Genomic DNA, 18,626 nt, shown 5'->3' on the forward strand with positions numbered 1-18,626 from the left:
GACTCGAGGTGGTGGAGTCGTTCTAATAGTTTGGTAATTATTGCTGACCTCTGTTTCTTCATAAATGTCCCCAACTGTATGAGCTTACCCCTTATGGTGCATTTATGTGCTTCCCACAGGATAATCTTTGAGACATCGTCAGTGTCATTTATGGAGAAGAATTCAGTCAAAGCCTTTTCTATTTCACCTCTGCAGTATTGGTCCTGTAGTAATGACTCGTTAAGGCGCCAGGGGTAGTCTGGGGGGTTGAAAGAATCATATGTACTGGGGCGTGGTCAGACCAGGTTATCGAACCTATGGAGGAGTCTATTAGTAAAGGGAGATGTCTGTGACTTAAAAATAAATAATCGAGACGGGAGTAAGCCTTGTGTGGGGGTGAGTAAAAAGAGTAATCTCTCTCAGAGGGATGAAGGACCCTCCAGGAGTCAGCCAGCTGAAGGTCATGGAACAGTCGTCTAACCTGTCGGTATTGACGTTGGGAGGTCCGGGGGGCGGCAGAAGATGAGTCTAAGGATGGATCCATTATCCAGTTCAGGTCACCCCCCAGAACAACAACCCCTGAAAGGAGTGGTTCCATTTGGGAAAGGGCGGAGCGGAAAAATGGGACCTGGTCCTTATTTGGGGCATAAAGTGCAACAAATGTGTATGGGCACATGCATATTTTACAACGCACTATCAGGAAACGACCCGGGATCAGCTTGTGAACTGATATGTCTGACAGTTGGAGGGTCCTAGAGAATATTATCGCCACATCTTTTGATTTAGAGTCTGGGTTATTATTATAAAAGGCCTGGGGGTAGCGGTAGTTAGTAAAGGGAGGGTTCTTAGCTGAAATTTTAAAATGCGACTCCTGGACCAGCGCAACATCCACTCTATCAGCCCAGAGGGACCGTAAAAGGGATGCTCTTTTCTCCGGCACGTTAAGGCCTTTCGCGTTGATCGATGTTACCTTAACTCTACCAGGGGAAGTCATGAGAGACATATGTCATGATGGAGGGCGGTAAATCCAGGATGGTCAACGAAAGAAAAGAGGAAGAGATAGGAGGGAAAAAGAAGGGGACAGGGCATGGAGAAAAAACAATAATAACAATCAAAAAACCCGCAGTGGGGTAGCCGATCCATCTAAGGATTGGGAACCCAAGAGGCAAAACAGCCAGGGGCGGGTGTGGGGCGGATGAGGGAGCCACCGCCAAAGGCATATTGAAAATGAGAAGAATAGTGCAATAATCATTATACATGCATAGTTTTAACTAATTGTAAACTATAAACTGTAAACCTCGTTAACATGGAGAAATCTTCGAGTGATAGGATGCAAGAAATCTCATAATCAGGGAACAGGAGTTAACAATCAACGGCCCAATACATATCGAGATATCAAATGAAGGTTCATCAGTGGTGAGAAATGGTATCACGCTGTAACCTAAGAAATAGTATCACGCTGTGACCTAGAGAGGTAATATAGGGAGAACAAGAACAAACAGAAGATCTCAGGTTATCAATCAGGTCACACGTGAGTCCTTGTCGGAGGGGGGTCCACCGGAGCTTCTCCTCCCAGGGTGCTCCTGTACTCAGGGGTTGGAGAGGTGGTAGCACTGGAGTAGGGAAGTCCCAATCGCGCAGGTCAAGTTTGGGTATGCCAAGTCCTGTACAGAACTCAGGGAGGTCCGAATAGGAGTTGAGGGTATGGGTTTTCCCCGATGAGGAGGCTTGGAGATTAAAGGGAAAGCCCCAGCGGTATTTCAATTGGCGCTTACGGAGTTCATCCGTTAGGGGCTTGAGGGCTTTCCGTTGTTGGAGTGTGTGCCAGGACAGGTCTTGGTAGATCTGGATCGTTGAACCGTTGAGTTGGCGAACTTTGCGCATAATATCATCCTTCTGAGAGAAATAATGCATTCTGCAGATTACATCACGCGGTCTGTCTGCGGAGAGGCCTCTTGGTTTCAGAGCTCGGTGGGCCCTATCGAAAGTGATATTGTTGGGGTCATTACCCAAAATCTCGTTGAAGATTTTCGTAAGAGCGTCGATCAGGCCTGTTTGGGGGACATCCTCCGGCAAACCCCGCACACGGATATTGTTTCTCCTCCCCCTGTTATCCAAATCTGTTAACCGTGTTTTGAGGGAGCGGATCTCCGAGGATTGGGCGTCAATGACAGTCGTCAATGACTTTAGGAATGTGTCGGAAGAAACCTGGTGATCCTCCAAGCTCGTCACCCGGTCGGAGATGTGGGAAATATCTTGTCTCATGGCAGCCAGTTCACGTCTCACTGTATCTTGCAGATCTTGTTTAGTGGGTAGATTTTTCATGTAAGCTAAGATATCTTGTAGATCCCTACCTCCTGGGGAGCAGGCGTGTAGTGCATCAGCACTTGGAGGGGATGGGGGAGTGGGGGAGTCTGCAGCAGACGGGTTTTCTGCTAAAGCGGGAGAGGTAGATTGTAAGAAGGATCTCATAGCGGACTGTGACATGGTTCCCCGCGGAGTTGATGTGCCAGTCTTTTGAGAGGACTTCTTGTTCCTGGGCATCACTCAATCAGCATCGAAAAGCTTAGATTCCTTGAAATCAAGTCGACGAGGTGAAATATGGTTGCATAACTCGCATAAGAGTGCCTTCAGCGGAGCGGCTCCCTGTGGGTTGGCATCAGCAGTACATTACGGCATCGGTGGCAACGACAGCCGGGTGTAGCACATATCTGATAGCACTATAGGCTCAGAGAGGCAGAGAAGCATTCATATGGTTTCTCTTAGTGGAGCAAAATTGCATTTCTCTGGTGAATTATCCTGAGGCAGCCACCAGGGGGAGTTTACTATTTGAGCTATGGCTCAGGGTCTGTGGTAGGGTCTATCTTAGCGCCTGCTGGGTGTAATGGGTAATTGAGTCCCCGGCTTCAGGGGAGGAATTAGGCCGCAACCTGCAGGGGGGTTTTAAGCCCCCCCCCCCCAGCTCCTATAGCCCAGACAATATCCTGGCACCAATAAGATATGTGTGGACACTGGAATGGGGGGAATGAGCCTCTAAAGAGGAGTTAATGTGCCTATTGAGGTACTGGTCTCGGACAGCACAGGGGCCCCCCGGGGTAGCGTGCTTGCGGGCAAAGGGAGCCCTGGAGTCCGTAGGGCGAGGAGAGTGAGAGGGGAGCGAGCCGCTATAGAGGTGGCCGGGTGATCCGTGCAGCGGGACGCTCAGCGCCGCGGGGCTGCAGGGAGGTAGCGGCGGGATCACAGGCGTCTCAGCAGCTCCGTGGAGGTAGCAGACGTGGCGGCTGCAAACTAAGCTCCGTTTGTGGAGCAGACTCACCCCCGCATGCAGGTCCGGGTCTTCACTCCCCAGGTGAGGTACGAGGGGTCCGGGCAGGGCAGCAGGGTCCGTCAGAGGCCAGCGCGTAGCGGAAGTTCACCTCCGGAGGGACAGTCTGGACTCTCCTCAAACTCCAGGTCCCGGCTTCCGTCTGGGGGAAAGGCCGCAATCCGCAGGAGCGCTTAAAAGCGATCCCTGACTCCGCGGGTCCCCCGGACACCAGTAGCTAGGTAGGGGGGGTCCCCAGGGTGTCTCCCAACCGCTTAGGGATCAGATAAAGAGGGTGATAAGTCCTTTTATGCGCTACTGCTAAAGGAGCTGGGGAGAAGCACAGCCACCTTCCATGCCAGCCAGGCCACGCCCCCAACTCTGTGTGTTAAATTGGACCCTTAATAAGTAGTAAATTACCTGCTGCATACTTTGTTTATTATCGCAGTGATACTAACAAATATGCTGTTGGTATTTAAAATAACTTCCTTCTCCTCAACAGCAGCCTCCGCTGTTGGCGGTAAAGGCTTGCCGCGTCACGTGCGATCATTTGATAGCCAGTCTGTGCATGTCCATTACACTTTCACCCAGCGGGGACCCCGGCAGTGCTTGGAAGGCTTCGGTGAAGCCGGAAAGGCTGCTGCTGGGTCCCCACTGCCGACAGTGGGAACATTATTGTTCTTGCTATCTATAGATGGTGTAAGCGGTAGAGGGGTAAACAGTTGTAAGCTAAGCTTAACGCTGTTTGATAAATACTAAATGGAGGACATTATACCTTTAGAGAGTGCTAAAGTGGTTATGTCTTGTTAAGCGGGACCCATAATTCTGTGTTCATAACATTCTGATGGATTACTGTTTAGCAATTATGTTTCTTTGCAGCCTGACAGAACATATGAAATGAAGATTGGGCTACCGCCTGTGTCCTACTTCTTGAAATCTGCTGCTGGAATAGAAAAAGGAGCTTCCCAGACAGGTCTGTAGTTTTATAGCCATGCCGTAAGAAGGCAATGTATAATGTATGGGGATGTAAGATGTATACTAACCATGAGGCATCTCCTTTGCCCCGCTACGGTTCTGGGGAGCAGGCCTAGCACAGGAAATAATCCTTTTCTAAATCTTTCTTCTGCTTTCAAGTATAGCAAGCACCTTACTTCTGTTCCCGTTGTGAAGTCTACTTTGACCATTATATTAAAACCATTTTCTGCTCTTCCATTGCTTATTAGTTTTATCCATTGTATTTAGAACTAACAGATAAAATAAAGTCGGGTGCACACTAAACAATGAGTGTACTCTGCTGGCGGTACGACCAATAAAATGCCGCACACACGAAATATTGTTCACAGCCACATTCCCCTGCATCTGCTCATTGCCAGGATCATCCTCCACATTCCCCTGCATCTGCTCATTGCCAGGATCATCCTTCACATTCCCCTGCATCTGATCATTGCTAGGATAATCCTCCACATTCCCCTGCATCTGATCGTTGCCAGGATCATCCTCCACATTCCCCTGCATCTGATCGTTGCCAGGATCTTTCTCCACAGTCCCCTGCAGCTGATCATTGCCAGGATCATCCTCCACATTCCCCTGCATCTGATCATTGCCAGGATCATCCTCCACATTCCCCTGCATCTGATCGTTGCCAGGATCATTCTCCACAGTCCCCTGCATCTGATCATTGCCAAGATAATCCTCCACATTCCCCTGCATCTGCTCGTTGCCAGGATCATCCTCCACATTCCCCTGCATCTACTCGTTGCCAGGATTATCCTCCACATTCCCCTGCATCTGATCGTTGCCAGGATCATCCTCCACATTCCCCTGCATCTGCTCATTGCCAGGATCATTCTCCACAGTCCCCTGCATCTGCTTGTTGCTAGGATCATCCTCCACATTCCCCTGCATCTGATCGTTGCCAGGATCATCCTCCACATTCCCCTGCATCTGCTCATTGCCAGGATCATCCTCCACATTCCCCTGCATCTGATCATTGCCAGGATCATCCGCCACATTCCCCTGCATCTGCTCATTGCCAGGATCATCCGCCACATTCCCCTGTATCTGATCATTGCCAGGATCATCCGCCACATTCCCCTGCATCTGCTCATTGCCAGGATCATCCTCCACATTCCCCTGTATCTGATCATTGCCAGGATCATCCGCCACATTCCCCTGTATCTGATCATTGCCAGGATCATCCGCCACATTCCCCTGCATCTGATCATTACGAGGATCATCCTCCACATTCCCCTGCATCTGATCATTGCTAGGATCATCCTCCACATTCCCCTGCATCTGCTCGTTGCCAGGATCATCCGCCACATTCCCCTGCATCTGATCATTGCCAGGATCATCCTCCACATTCCCCTGCATCTACTCGTTGCCAGGATTATCCTCCACATTCCCCTGCATCTGATCGTTGCCAGGATCATCCTCCACATTCCCCTGCATCTGCTCATTGCCAGGATCATTCTCCACAGTCCCCTGCATCTGCTTGTTGCTAGGATCATCCTCCACATTCCCCTGCATCTGATCGTTGCCAGGATCATCCTCCACATTCCCCTGCATCTGCTCATTGCCAGGATCATCCTCCACATTCCCCTGCATCTGATCATTGCCAGGATCATCCGCCACATTCCCCTGCATCTGCTCATTGCCAGGATCATCCGCCACATTCCCCTGTATCTGATCATTGCCAGGATCATCCGCCACATTCCCCTGCATCTGCTCATTGCCAGGATCATCCTCCACATTCCCCTGTATCTGATCATTGCCAGGATCATCCGCCACATTCCCCTGTATCTGATCATTGCCAGGATCATCCGCCACATTCCCCTGCATCTGATCATTACGAGGATCATCCTCCACATTCCCCTGCATCTGATCATTGCTAGGATCATCCTCCACATTCCCCTGCATCTGCTCGTTGCCAGGATCATCCGCCACATTCCCCTGCATCTGATCATTGCCAGGATCATCCTCCACATTCCCCTGCATCTGATCATTGCCAGGATCATCCTCCACATTCCCCTGTATCTGATCATTGCCGGGATCATCCTCCACATTCCCCTGTATCTGATCATTGCCAGGATCATACGCCACATTCCCCTGCATCTGATCATTGCCAGGATCATCCGCCACATTCCCCTGCATCTGATCATTGCCAGGATCATCCTCCACATTCCCCTGCATCTGATCATTGCCAGGATCATCCTCCACATTCCCCTGCATCTGATCGTTGCCAGGATCATCCTCCACATTCCCCTGCATCTGATCGTTGCCAGGATCATCCTCCACATTCCCCTGCATCTGATCGTTGCCAGGATCATACTCCACATTCCCCTGCATCTGATCGTTGCCAGGATCATCCTCCACATTCCCCTGCATCTGCTCGTTGCCAGGATCATCCTCCACATTCCCCTGCATCTGCTCGTTGCCAGGATCATCCTCCACATTCCCCTGCATCTGCTCGTTGCCAGGATCATCCTCCACATTCCCCTGCATCTGCTCGTTGCCAGGATCATCCTCCACATTCCCCTGCATCTGCTCGTTGCCAGGATCATCCTCCACATTCACCTGCATCTGCTCGTTGCCAGGATCATCCTCCACATTCCCCTGCATCTGATCGTTGCCAGGATCATCCTCCACATTCCCCTGCATCTGCTCATTGCCAGGATCATCCTCCACATTCCCCTGCATCTGATCGTTGCCAGGATCATCCTCCACATTCCCCTGCATCTGCTCATTGCCAGGATCATCCTCCACATTCCCCTGCATCTGATCGTTGCCAGGATCATCCTCCACATTCCCCTGCATCTGCTCATTGCCAGGATCAACCTGTCAGGCTTACGGCACACCCGACAGGATGACCTCGGAAAAGACCTGCAGTAGCGCGCGATTTGCCGGTATGTCTGTTCGATTTGCGGATTGGACGACATATTGCCCACTGTGTATTTGTACCCAGCTTTAAGCTCCAGAGCATGCAGTGACTATACAACTAACTGATTTGTAGTGTCATTGTGTTTGGTGTATATATATAGATATAGGTTGGAGTTTGTTTGTTTGTTTTTGTTAAATGTGCGATTAAAGTACTGTATTATTTTGCTGCGAAACATTACCTCTCCATTGCACTTTCTGAGCAGAGACTGCAGTCGACTCGTGGAAATGTAAAAAGTGCAGATGTTCTGGATTTAGTTTTATGAATTTTATTTCTATGGATGGTGATTTATGTTTCAGTAGTTCCTAGTCAGCCTGTGCCCACTTACCTTAGCTAATTAAGGTTTTTTCTCTAACGTCCTAGTGGATGCTGGGGACTCCGTAAGGACCATGGAGAATAGACAGGCTCCGCAGGAGACAGGGCACTTTAAGAAAGAAATTTGGATTCTGGTGTGCTCTGGCTCCTCCCTCTATGTCCCTCCTCCAGACCTCAGTTTGAATCTGTGCCCGGACGAGCTGGGTGCTGTTTAGTGAGCTCTCCTGAGCTTGCTATAAGAAAGTATTTTGTTAGGTTTTTTATTTTCAGAGAGATCTGCTGGCAACAGACTCCCTGCATCGTGGGACTGAGGGGAGAGAAGCAGCCCTACTCTCTGAAGCTAGGTCCTGCTTCTTAGGCTACTGGACACCATTAGCTCCAGAGGGATCGTACACAGGATCTCACCTTTTGTCGTCCGATCCCGGAGCCGCGCCGCCGCCCCCCTCGCAGAGCCGGAAGACAGAAGCCGGGTGACAGAAGCAAGAAGACTTCAAAATCGGCGGCAGAAGACTCCAGTCTTCAAACTGAGGTAGCGCACAGCACTGCAGCTGTGCGCCATTGCTCCCACACTACACCCACATACTCCGGTCACTGTAGGGTGCAGGGCGCAGGGGGGGGCGCCCTGGGAAGCAATTAGGATTTCTTGGCAAAAGTTGGGCATATATACAGTTGGGCACTGTATATATGCATGAGCCCCCGCCATTATATTGTACAGAAACGTGGGACAGAAGCCTGCCGCTGAGGGGGCGGGGCTTCTTCCTCAGCACTCGCCAGCGCCATTTTTTCTCCACAGCTCCGCTGAGAGGAAGCTCCCCAGGCTCTCCCCTGCAGATTCACGGTAGAAGAGGGTAAAAAGAGAGGGGGGGGCACATAAATTAGGCGCAAAAACATATAATACAGCAGCTACTGGGTTAACACTAAGTTACTGTGTGATTCCTGGGACATATAGCGCTGGGGTGTGTGCTGGCATACTCTCTCTCTCTGTCTCTCCAAAGGGCCTTGTGGGGGAACTGTCTTCAAAAAGAGCATCCCCTGTGTGTGTGGTGTGTCGGTACGCTTGTGTCGATATGTTTGACGAGGAAGGCTATGTGGAAGCAGAGCGGGAGCAAATGAATGTGGTGTCTCCGCCGACGGCGCCGACACCTGATTGGATGGATATGTGGAAGGTTTTAAATGATAATGTTAATTCTTTGCATAAAAGGTTGGATAAAGCTGAAACCTTAGGTCAGTCGGGGTCTCAGCCCATGCCTGATCCTATGTCGCAGAGGCCGTCAGGGTCTCAGAAGCGCCCACTATCCCAAATTGTTGACACAGATACCGACACGGATTCTGACTCCAGTGTCGATTACGATGATGCAAAGTTACAGCCTAAATTGGCTAAAGCCATCCGTTATATGATTATAGCAATGAAGGAGGTGTTGCACATCACAGAGGAAACCCCAGTCCCTGACAAGAGGGTTCATATGTATGGGGAAAAAAGGCAGGAGGTGACCTTTCCCCCTTCACATGAGCTAAATGAGTTATGTGAAAAGGCTTGGGAATCTCCAGATAAAAAACTGCAGATTTCCAAATAGATGCTTATGGCGTATCCTTTCCCGCCAACGGACAGCTTACGCTGGGAATCCTCCCCTAGGGTGGACAAAGCTCTAACACACTTATCCAAGAGGGTAGCCCTGCCGTCACAGGATACGGCCACCCTAAAAGATGCTGCGGATAGAAAGCAAGAGGGTACCCTGAAGTCCATTTATACACAGTCAGGTACCTTACTAAGGCCGGCAATTGCGTCGGCCTGGGTGTGTAGTGCTGTAGCAGCATGGACGGATACCTTATCTGAGGAACTTGATACCTAGGACAAGGATACTATATTAATGACCCTGGGGCATATAAAAGACGCTGAAAGAGACATTAGCCTACTGGGCTCTAGAATAAATGCAATGTCGATTTCTGCCAGAAGGGTCCTGTGGACTCTGCAATGGACAGGCGATGCCGACTCAAAAAGGCACATGGAGGTTTTACCTTACAAGGGTGAGGAATTGTTTGGGGAGGGTCTCTCGGACCTGGTCTCCACAGCTACTGCTGGAAAGTCAAATTTTTTGCCATATGTTCCCTCACAACCTAAGAAAGCATCGTATTACCAAATGCAGTCCTTTCGTTCACAAAAAGGCAAGAAAGTCCGAGGTGCGTCCTTTCTTGCCAGACGCAGGGGAAGAGGAAAGAAGCTGCACAACACAGCTAGTTCCCAGGAACATAAGTCCTCCCCGGCTTCCACTAAATCCACCGCATGACGCTGGGGCTCCACAGGCGGAGCTAGGCCCGGTGGGGGCGCGTCTCCGAAATTTCAGCCACAAGTGGGTTCACTCCCAGGTGGATCCCTGGGCAATAGAGATTGTGTCTCAGGGATACAAGCTGGAATTCGAGGAGATGCCCCCTCACCGATACCTCAAATCGGCCCTGCCAGCATCCCCCTTAGAGAGGGAAATAGTGTTAGCTGCAATTCACAAATTGTATCTTCAGCAGGTGGTGGTCAAGGTTCCCCTCCTTCAACAAGGAAAGGGTTATTATTCGACCATGTTTGTGGTACCGAAACCGGACGGTTCGGTCAGACCCATATTGAATTTAAAATCCCTGAACATATACCTGAAAAGGTTCAAGTTCAAGATGGAATCGCTCAGAGCGGTCATCGCAAGCCTGGAAGGGGGGGATTTTTTTGGTGTCTCTGGACATAAAGGATGCATACCTTCATGTCCCCATTTATCCACCTCATCAGGCGTACCTCAGATTTGTAGTACAGGATTGCCATTACCAATTCCAGACGTTGCCGTTTGGTCTCTCCACGGCACCGAGAATATTTACCAAGGTAATGGCGGAAATGATGGTGCTCCTGCGAAAGCAAGGGGTCACAATTATCTCATATTTGGACGATCTCCTCATAAAGGCGAGGTCCAGAGAGCAGTTGCTGATCAGCGTAGCACGCTCTCTGGAAGTGTTACAACAGCATGGCTGGATTCTAAATATTCCAAAGTCGCAGTTGATTCCTACGACTCGTCTGCCCTTCCTGGGCATGATTCTGGACACAGACCAGAAGAGGGCTTATCTCCCAATGGAGAAGGCTCAGGAGCTTATGACACTGGTCAGAGACCTATTAAAACCAAAACAGGTGTCGGTGCATCACTGCACGCAAGTCCTGGGAAAGATGGTGGCATCATACGAGGCCATTCCCTTCGGCAGGTTCCATGCGAGGACCTTTCAATGGGATCTGTTGGACAAGTGGTCCGGATCACATCTTCAGATGCATCGGCTGATCACCCTATCCCCCAGGGCCATGGTGTCTCTCCTGTGGTGGCTGCAGAGTGCTCACCTTCTCGAGGGCCGCAGATTCGGCATTCAGGACTGGGTCCTGGTGACCACGGATGCAAGCCTCCGAGGGTGGGGGGCAGTCACACAGGGAAGAAATTTCCAAGGTCTGTATCCTTGAACTAAGGGCCATATACAACGCCCTACGTTAAGCGAGACCCTGCTTCGCGACCAATCAGTTCTGATTCAGTCAGACAACATCACCGCAGTGGCTCATGTAAACCGCCAAGGCGGCACAAGGAGCAGGGTGGCGATGGCGGAAGCCACCAGAATTCTTCGCTGGGCGGAGAATCACGTAAGCGCACTGTCAGCAGTGTTCATTCCGGGAGTGGACAACTGGGAAGCAGACTTCCTCAGCAGGCACGACCTCCACCCGTGAGAATGGGGACTTAATCAAGAAGTCTTCACGCAGATTGCAAGTCGGTGGGAACTGCCACAGGTGGACATGATGGCATCCCGCCTCAACAAAAAGCTACAGAGGTATTGCGCCAGGTCAAGAGACCCTCAGGCGATAGCTGTAGACGCACTAGTGATACCGTGGGTGTTCCAGTCGGTTTATGTATTTCCTCCTCTTCCTCTCATACCCAAGGTGCTGAGAATCATAAGAAAAAGAGGAGTGAGAACAATACTCATTGTTCCGGATTGGCCAAGAAGGACTTGGTATCCAGATCTGCAAGAAATGCTCACAGAGGACCCATGGCCTCTGCCTCTAAGACAGGACTTGTTGCAACAGGGGCCCTGTCTGTTCCAAGACTTACCGCGGCTGCGTTTGACGGCATGGCGGTTGAACGCCGGATCCTAGCAGAAAAAGGCATTCCGGATGAGGTTATTCCTACGCTGATAAAGGCTAGGAAGGACGTGACGGCTAAACATTATCACCGTATATGGCGAAAATATGTTGCTTGGTGTGAGGCCAGGAATGCCCCCACGGAGGAATTCCAGCTGGGCCGTTTCCTTCACTTCCTACAGGCGGGAGTGACTTTGGGCCTAAAATTGGGCTCCATTAAGGTCCAGATTTCGGCCCTGTCTATTTTCTTTCAAAATGAACTGGCTTCTCTGCCTGAAGTTCAGACGTTTGTAAAGGGAGTGCTGCATATTCAGCCCCCTTTTGTGCCTCCAGTGGCACCTTGGGATCTTAACGTGGTGTTGAATTTCCTGAAGTCACACTTGTTTGAGCCACTTAAAACCGTGGAGTTAAAATTTCTCACGTGGAAGGTGGTCATGCTATTAGCCTTGGCTTCAGCTAGGCGTGTGCCAGAATTAGCGGCTTTGTCACATAAAAGCCCCTATCTGGTTTTCCATATGGACAGGGCAGAATTGCGGACCCGTCCACAATTTCTGCCAAAAGTGGTATCATCTTTTCATATGAACCAACCTATTGTGGTGCCTGTGGCTACTCGTGACTTGGAGGATTCCGAGTTACTGGATGTGGTCAGGGCTTTGAAGGTTTATGTAGCCAGAACGGCTAGAGTCAGGAAAACTGAGTCGCTGTTTATCCTGTGTGCATCCAACAAGCTGGGTGCTCCTGCTTCAAAGCAAACTATTGCTCGCTGGATCTGTAACACGATTCAGCAGGCTCATTCTGCGGCTGGATTGCCGCTGCCAAAATCAGTAAAAGCCCACTCCACAAGGAAGGTGGGCTCTTCTTGGGCGGCTGCCCGAGGGGTCTCGGCATTACAGCTTTGCCGAGCAGCTACTTGGTCAGGTTCAAACACTTTTGCAAAGTTCTACAAGTTTGATACCCTGGCTGAGGAGGACCTTGTGTTTGCTCATTCGGTGCTGCAGAGTCATCCGCACTCTCCCGCCCGTTTGGGAGCTTTAGTATAATCCCCATGGTCCTTACGGAGTCCCCAGCATCCACTAGGACGTTAGACAAAATAAGATTTTACTTACCGGTAAATCTATTTCTCGTAGTCGGTAGTGGATGCTGGGCGCCCGTCCCATGTGCGGACTTCTTCTGCAATACTTGTATATAGTTATTGCTTAAATAAGGGTTATGTTATGGTTGCATCAGGGTTGATCTGATGCTCAGTTGTTGTTCATACTGTTAACTGGGTAAGTTTATCACAAGTTATACGGTGTGATTGGTGTGACTGGTATGAGTCTTGCCCTGGATTCCAAAATCCTTTCCTTGTACTGTCAGCTCTTCCGGGCACAGTTTCTCTAACTGAGGTCTGGAGGAGGGACATAGAGGGAGGAGCCAGAGCACACCAGAATCCAAATTCTTTCTTAAAGTGCCCTGTCTCCTGCGGAGCCCGTCTATTCCCCATGGTCCTTACGGAGTCCCCAGCATCCACTACGGACTACGAGAAATAGATTTACCGGTAAGTAAAATCTTATTTTTCTCTTTCTATTATAAATAATGAGCTGTACTATGACTGATTTCACTGTGGTCGTGCATTACTTGGAGGCATGGTAACACTTCGAGTCATGCGAAATCTTTCTCTAAAAGTATACTTTTATGGCCTATTTTCACAGTAGTGGATTCCAAATGTAAAGGGTAGGAAGGCAGTATGAATTATTTATTCATGAAATATATATATATCACAAAGAGACTTCTGTAGGCCTCAGCTATTACTCAATGTAAATGACAAGTCCGCTATTATTGTATCCCGTTTCACTGGTACTATTATTGTAGGCTGGCAGTGGAGACCTGATGAAGTAATCCCTGTGTAACAATGATTTCCTGTAGTAATTCAGAAGCCATTAGTAGATATGGGTGCTTTGTAACAGCCTGCGAGAGACCGGCATGGCCTCGATTCTGGTGAGTCTGTCTGTGTTTGTAAAGCAGCAATCATCTAAAAGGCAAAAACAAACTGGTTTTGCCTTTTAAATGATTTCCGCTTTAAAAATATTGCCAGACTGACTATTGGCACCGGCCTGCATTTTACAGTATGTTACATAAGCGGCATGAAAAGTAAGTAGTCACTCTCTTTCTTCTTGTGATCCCTCTAATATATCTCTGCCTCCAACCTTTCTGTGACTCTGATTGTGGCTACTAATGAAACCCCATGATTGTTTTTTCTCAGGACTCTCTGTCCTGTACCCCAATTGTGGTGAACTATTTTCCAGCTGCTTCTCTTTAGTTTCTATATTATATCTGATTGTAGATTAGTTCCTGTTGACTATTGCTCTAAGACTATAAGCAAAGACTCTAATCCCCATCTATACTGTCAGTGGTTCTGTTGGTTGGGCCTTTGTGAGAGTGCGAGTATAGAGTCATTGAAGATTTTAGACTGTTCTTCTTTTTATGAGCCAGACATCACATGGAAGTTAACAGAAAAACATGAGTTTAACCGATTTATCTTTCCCCTTCTGTGTCAAAAGGTAAAGAGGTGGCAGGAATGGTGACACTAAAGCAATTATATGAAATTGCTGTAGTGAAGTCTCAGGATGAAGCGTTTGTTCTTCGGGACATGCCGCTGATAGAAGTAGTGAAATCTATCATTGGAAGTGCCCGCTCACTGGGAATCCAAGTGGTGAGAGAGTAAGTATGTGATGTAAGGCACAACAATGTACTTCTCAGTCTTGTTTTCTCTAGTAGATACTTTAATTTATTATGCTGTACCTGCACTTATTGTTCATGTACCTGCACATTTCTAGATGTGTTTAGGGTGTTTTAGATGACTGATCATTGCATACATTTTGATTAAAGGATTTGTAGTTCCAGTAGACCCATTTCCATCATCTCATGTTATAGTCTATCAGCTAACAAATGTGCTATGTATAATAGTTTTTGTTATTAGGTTGAGACATGCCCTAGTGCAGTGTTTCCCAGTTCCAGACCTCAGGGATACCTAACAGTGCATGTTTTCCATATCTCCTCAGTACTACAACTAAAATAATAAGCACCACATGTGAATGTTTTAAAATGTCAGAGAGAAATCAATACACCTGTGCACCAACTAGCGGATCTGGAAAATATGGGCTGGGGTCCCTAAGGACTGGAGCTAGGAAACACTGCCCTAGTAAGTAAGCTTACACATTCCCAACTTCTGTCCTCAAGGCACACTAACAGTCCAGGTTTTAGTGATATCCCGGCTTCAGCACAGATGGTTACATCAAAATAACTGAGGTCCTTACAAGGTTACCTGTGCTCAAGCATGGATATCACTAAAACCTGGACTGTTAGTGTGCCTTGGGGATGGAGGTTGGGAATAATGCCCGCTGTAATAGTTATTCTAAACTGATTGCTCACGTTATCAAGGGTGGATATTTCTGCTGCGGGGTACACTGGGCTCCACAAAGATAGACATTGGGGTGTAGAGTAGGATCTTGATCCGAGGCACCAACAGGCTCAAAGCTTTGACTGTTCCCAGAATGCACAGCGCCGCCGCCTCTATAACCCCGCCTCCCTGCACAGGAGCTCAGTTTTGTAGTTGGTGCTGCAGTAAGCAGGCACATAACAGAGGGGCCGCTCCAGGCAGCCCTAAGTAGAGCTTTTTTTTGAAGAAAAAAGTGAAGACTACAAGGGCAGCAGCGGTGGTAAATGTCAGAAGACATTCACTGCTGCAGCTTCAGCTCTCCCCAGCGGCGCTGTACACTCCTGCAGGTCAGGTTTTCTCTCTAAACCATTTTCAGTAGCCCACAGTACCCAGTGGTTTTGCCAGCAGGGGGATAAGGCTTAGACCTGAAGCCCCTCCCCCAGCCCCAGGGCGCCATTTTCCGCAAATGTTCCCGCCCTGGAGCTGCATATCTGCCTCTCCCTCACTCCCTGTCAGTGTCTGGGCGCCATTATCTCTCAGCTTCACTGTTCCTGGGACTGCTTGGGCAAATCCTCCTGTGTAAAGCCGCCTGGTTGTCAGTGCTGTGACTTTACATGACACTTAAGTATTCTACCTGCCTTTTTAGACAGTGATAGTTAAGAAAGAGTGCATTTAGTCAGGGTTTTATAGTACAATTACCCTGTGATATACATCCAGTTCTTACTGTGTACTGTTATATCTATTGTTATATAGCTGTGTAAGCTAGTCCAGTGCAGTATTATTGTCAGTAATAACCTCTGCATTGTACAAACTGTGACTATCTGTGTGTGCTTTAGCTAGCTGAGTGGTGTCTATTTCGTGTCTTTCACTCAACTTGCTATCCCTATTTTCTCTGACGTCCTAGTGGATGCTGGGGACTCCGTAAGGACCATGGGGAATAGTGGCTCCGCAGGAGACTGGGCACAAAAGTAAAGCTTTAGAACTACCTGGTGTGCACTGGCTCCTCCCCCTATGACCCTCCTCCAAGCCTCAGTTAGATTTTTGTGCCCGAACGAGAAGGGTGCACACTAGGTGGCTCTCCTGAGCTGCTTAGTGAAAAGTTTAGTTTTAGGTTTTTTATGTTCAGTGAGACCTGCTGGCAACAGGCTCACTGCATCGAGGGACTAAGGGGAGAAGAAGCGAACTCACCTGCGTGCAGAGTGGATTGGGCTTCTTAGGCTACTGGACATTAGCTCCAGAGGGACCGATCACAGGCCCAGCCATGTATAGGTCCCAGAGCCGCGCCGCCGGCCCCCTTACAGAGCCAGAAGACAGAAGAGGTCCGGAAAATCGGCGGCAGAAGACGTCCTGTCTTCAACAAGGTAGCGCACAGCACTGCAGCTGTGCGCCATTGCTCTCAGCACACTTCACACTCCGGTCACTGAGGGTGCAGGGCGCTGGGGGGGGGCGCCCTGAGACGCAATAAAAACACCTTGGATGGCAAAAAATGCATCACATATAGCTCCTGGGCTATATGGATGAATTTAACCCCTGCCAGAATACACAGAAAAACGGGAGATAGGCTCCGCCCCCTTCTCTGCGGCCTTATCTCCTCAGCACACTGGCGCCATTTTCCCTCACAGCTCCGTTGGAGGGAAGCTCCCTGGCTCTCCCCTGCAGTCACTACACTACAGAAAGGGTTAAAAAAGAGAGGGGGGCACTAATTACGCGCAGTATTAAAAATACAGCAGCTATAAGGGGAAAAACACTTATATAAGGTTATCCCTGTATATATATAGCGCTCTGGTGTGTGCTGGCAAACTCTCCCTCTGTCTCCCCAAAGGGCTAGTGGGGTCCTGTCCTCTATCAGAGCATTCCCTGTGTGTGTGCTGTGTGTCGGTACGTTTGTGTCGACATGTATGAGGAGAAAAATGATGTGGAGACGGAGCAGATTGCCTGTAATAGTGATGTCACCCCCTAGGGGGTCGACACCTGAGTGGATGAACTGTTGGAAGGAATTACGTGACAGTGTCAGCTCTGTATAAAAGACAGTGGTTGACATGAGACAGCCGGCTACTCAGCTTGTGCCTGTCCAGACGTCTCATAGGCCGTCAGGGGCTCTAAAGCGCCCGTTACCTCAGATGGCAGATATAGACGCCGACACGGATACTGACTCCAGTGTCGACGGTGAAGAGACAAATGTGACTTCCAGTAGGGCCACACGTTACATGATTGAGGCAATGAAAAATGTTTTACACATTTCTGATAATACGGGTACCACCAAAAAGGGGTATTATGTTCGGTGAGGAAAAACTACCTGTAGTTTTCCTGAATCTGAGAAATTAAATGAGATGTGTGATGATGCGTGGGTTTCCCCCGATAACAACTGATAATTTCTAAAATGTTATTGGCATTATATCCTTTCCCGCCAGAGGTAAGGGTGCGTTGGGAAACACCCCCTAGGGTGGATAAAGCGCTCACACGCTTGTAAGAACAAGGGCTCTACCCTCTCCTGAGATGGCCGCCCTTAAGGATCCTGCTGATAGAAAGCAGGAGGGTATCCTAAAATGTATTTACACACATACTGGTGTTATACTGCGACCAGCAATCGCCTCAGCCTGGATGTGCAGTGCTGGGTTGGCGTGGTCGGATTCCCTGACTGAAAATATTGATACCCTAGATAGGGACAGTATATTATTGCCTATAGAGCATTTAAAAGATGCATTTCTATATATGCGTGATGCACAGCGGAATATTTGCCGACTGGCATCGAGTCTAAGTGCGTTGTCCATTTCTGCCAGTAGAGGGTTATGGACACGACAGTGGTCAGGTGATGCGGATTCCAAACGGCATTTGGAAGTACTGCCTTATTAAGGGGAGGAGTTATTTGGGGTCGGTCTTTCAGACCTGGTGGCCACGGCAACAGCTGGGAAATCCACGTTTGTACCCCAGGTCGCCTCTCAACATAAGAAGACGCCGTATTATCAGGCGCAGTCTTTTCGTGGGCAAGCGGGCAAAAGGTTCCTCATTTCTGCCCCGTGACAGAGGGAGAGGAAAAAGGCTGCAGAAATCAGCCAGTTCCCAGGAACAGAAGCCTCTCCCGCCTCTGCCAAGCCCTCAGTATGACGCTGGGGCTTTACAAGCAGAATCAGGCACGGTGGGGGCCCGTCTCAATGAATTTCAGCGCGCAGTGGGCTCACTCGCAAGTAGACCCCTGGATCCTTCAGGTGATATCTCAGGGGTACAAATTGGAATTCGAGACGTCTCCCCCTCGCCGTTTCCTAAAGTCGGCTTTACCGATGTCTCCTTCTGACAGGGAGGCAGTTTTGGAAGCCATTCACAAGCTGTATTCCCAGCAGGTGATAATCAAGGTACCCCTCCTGCAACAGGGAACGGGGTATTATTCCACACTGTTGTCGTACCGAAGCAGGACGGCTCGGTGAGACCGATTCTAAATCTAAAATCTTGAACACTTACATACGGAGGTTCAAATTCAAGATTGAGTCACTCAGAGCAGTGATTGCGAACCTGGAAGAAGGGGACTACATGATGT

The 18,626-nt window shown here is 49.2% G+C and overlaps 1 protein-coding gene across 1 annotated transcript in view; it reads left to right on the top strand.

Annotated features, from left to right (window-relative positions):
* MRPL11 (mitochondrial ribosomal protein L11) overlaps positions 1 to 18,626 on the top strand; it is a 67,551-nt gene that overhangs the window by 29,084 nt on the left and 19,841 nt on the right. Inside the window, exons 3-4 of the mRNA XM_063945093.1 lie at positions 4,163 to 4,256; positions 14,217 to 14,376. Of these exons, the coding sequence (XP_063801163.1) occupies positions 4,163 to 4,256; positions 14,217 to 14,376 (254 nt within the window). The remainder of the gene's footprint in view (positions 1 to 4,162; positions 4,257 to 14,216; positions 14,377 to 18,626) is intronic.

This window comes from Pseudophryne corroboree, chromosome 11, assembly GCF_028390025.1.
Source record: "Pseudophryne corroboree isolate aPseCor3 chromosome 11, aPseCor3.hap2, whole genome shotgun sequence".
Lineage (NCBI taxonomy): Eukaryota > Metazoa > Chordata > Amphibia > Anura > Myobatrachidae > Pseudophryne > Pseudophryne corroboree.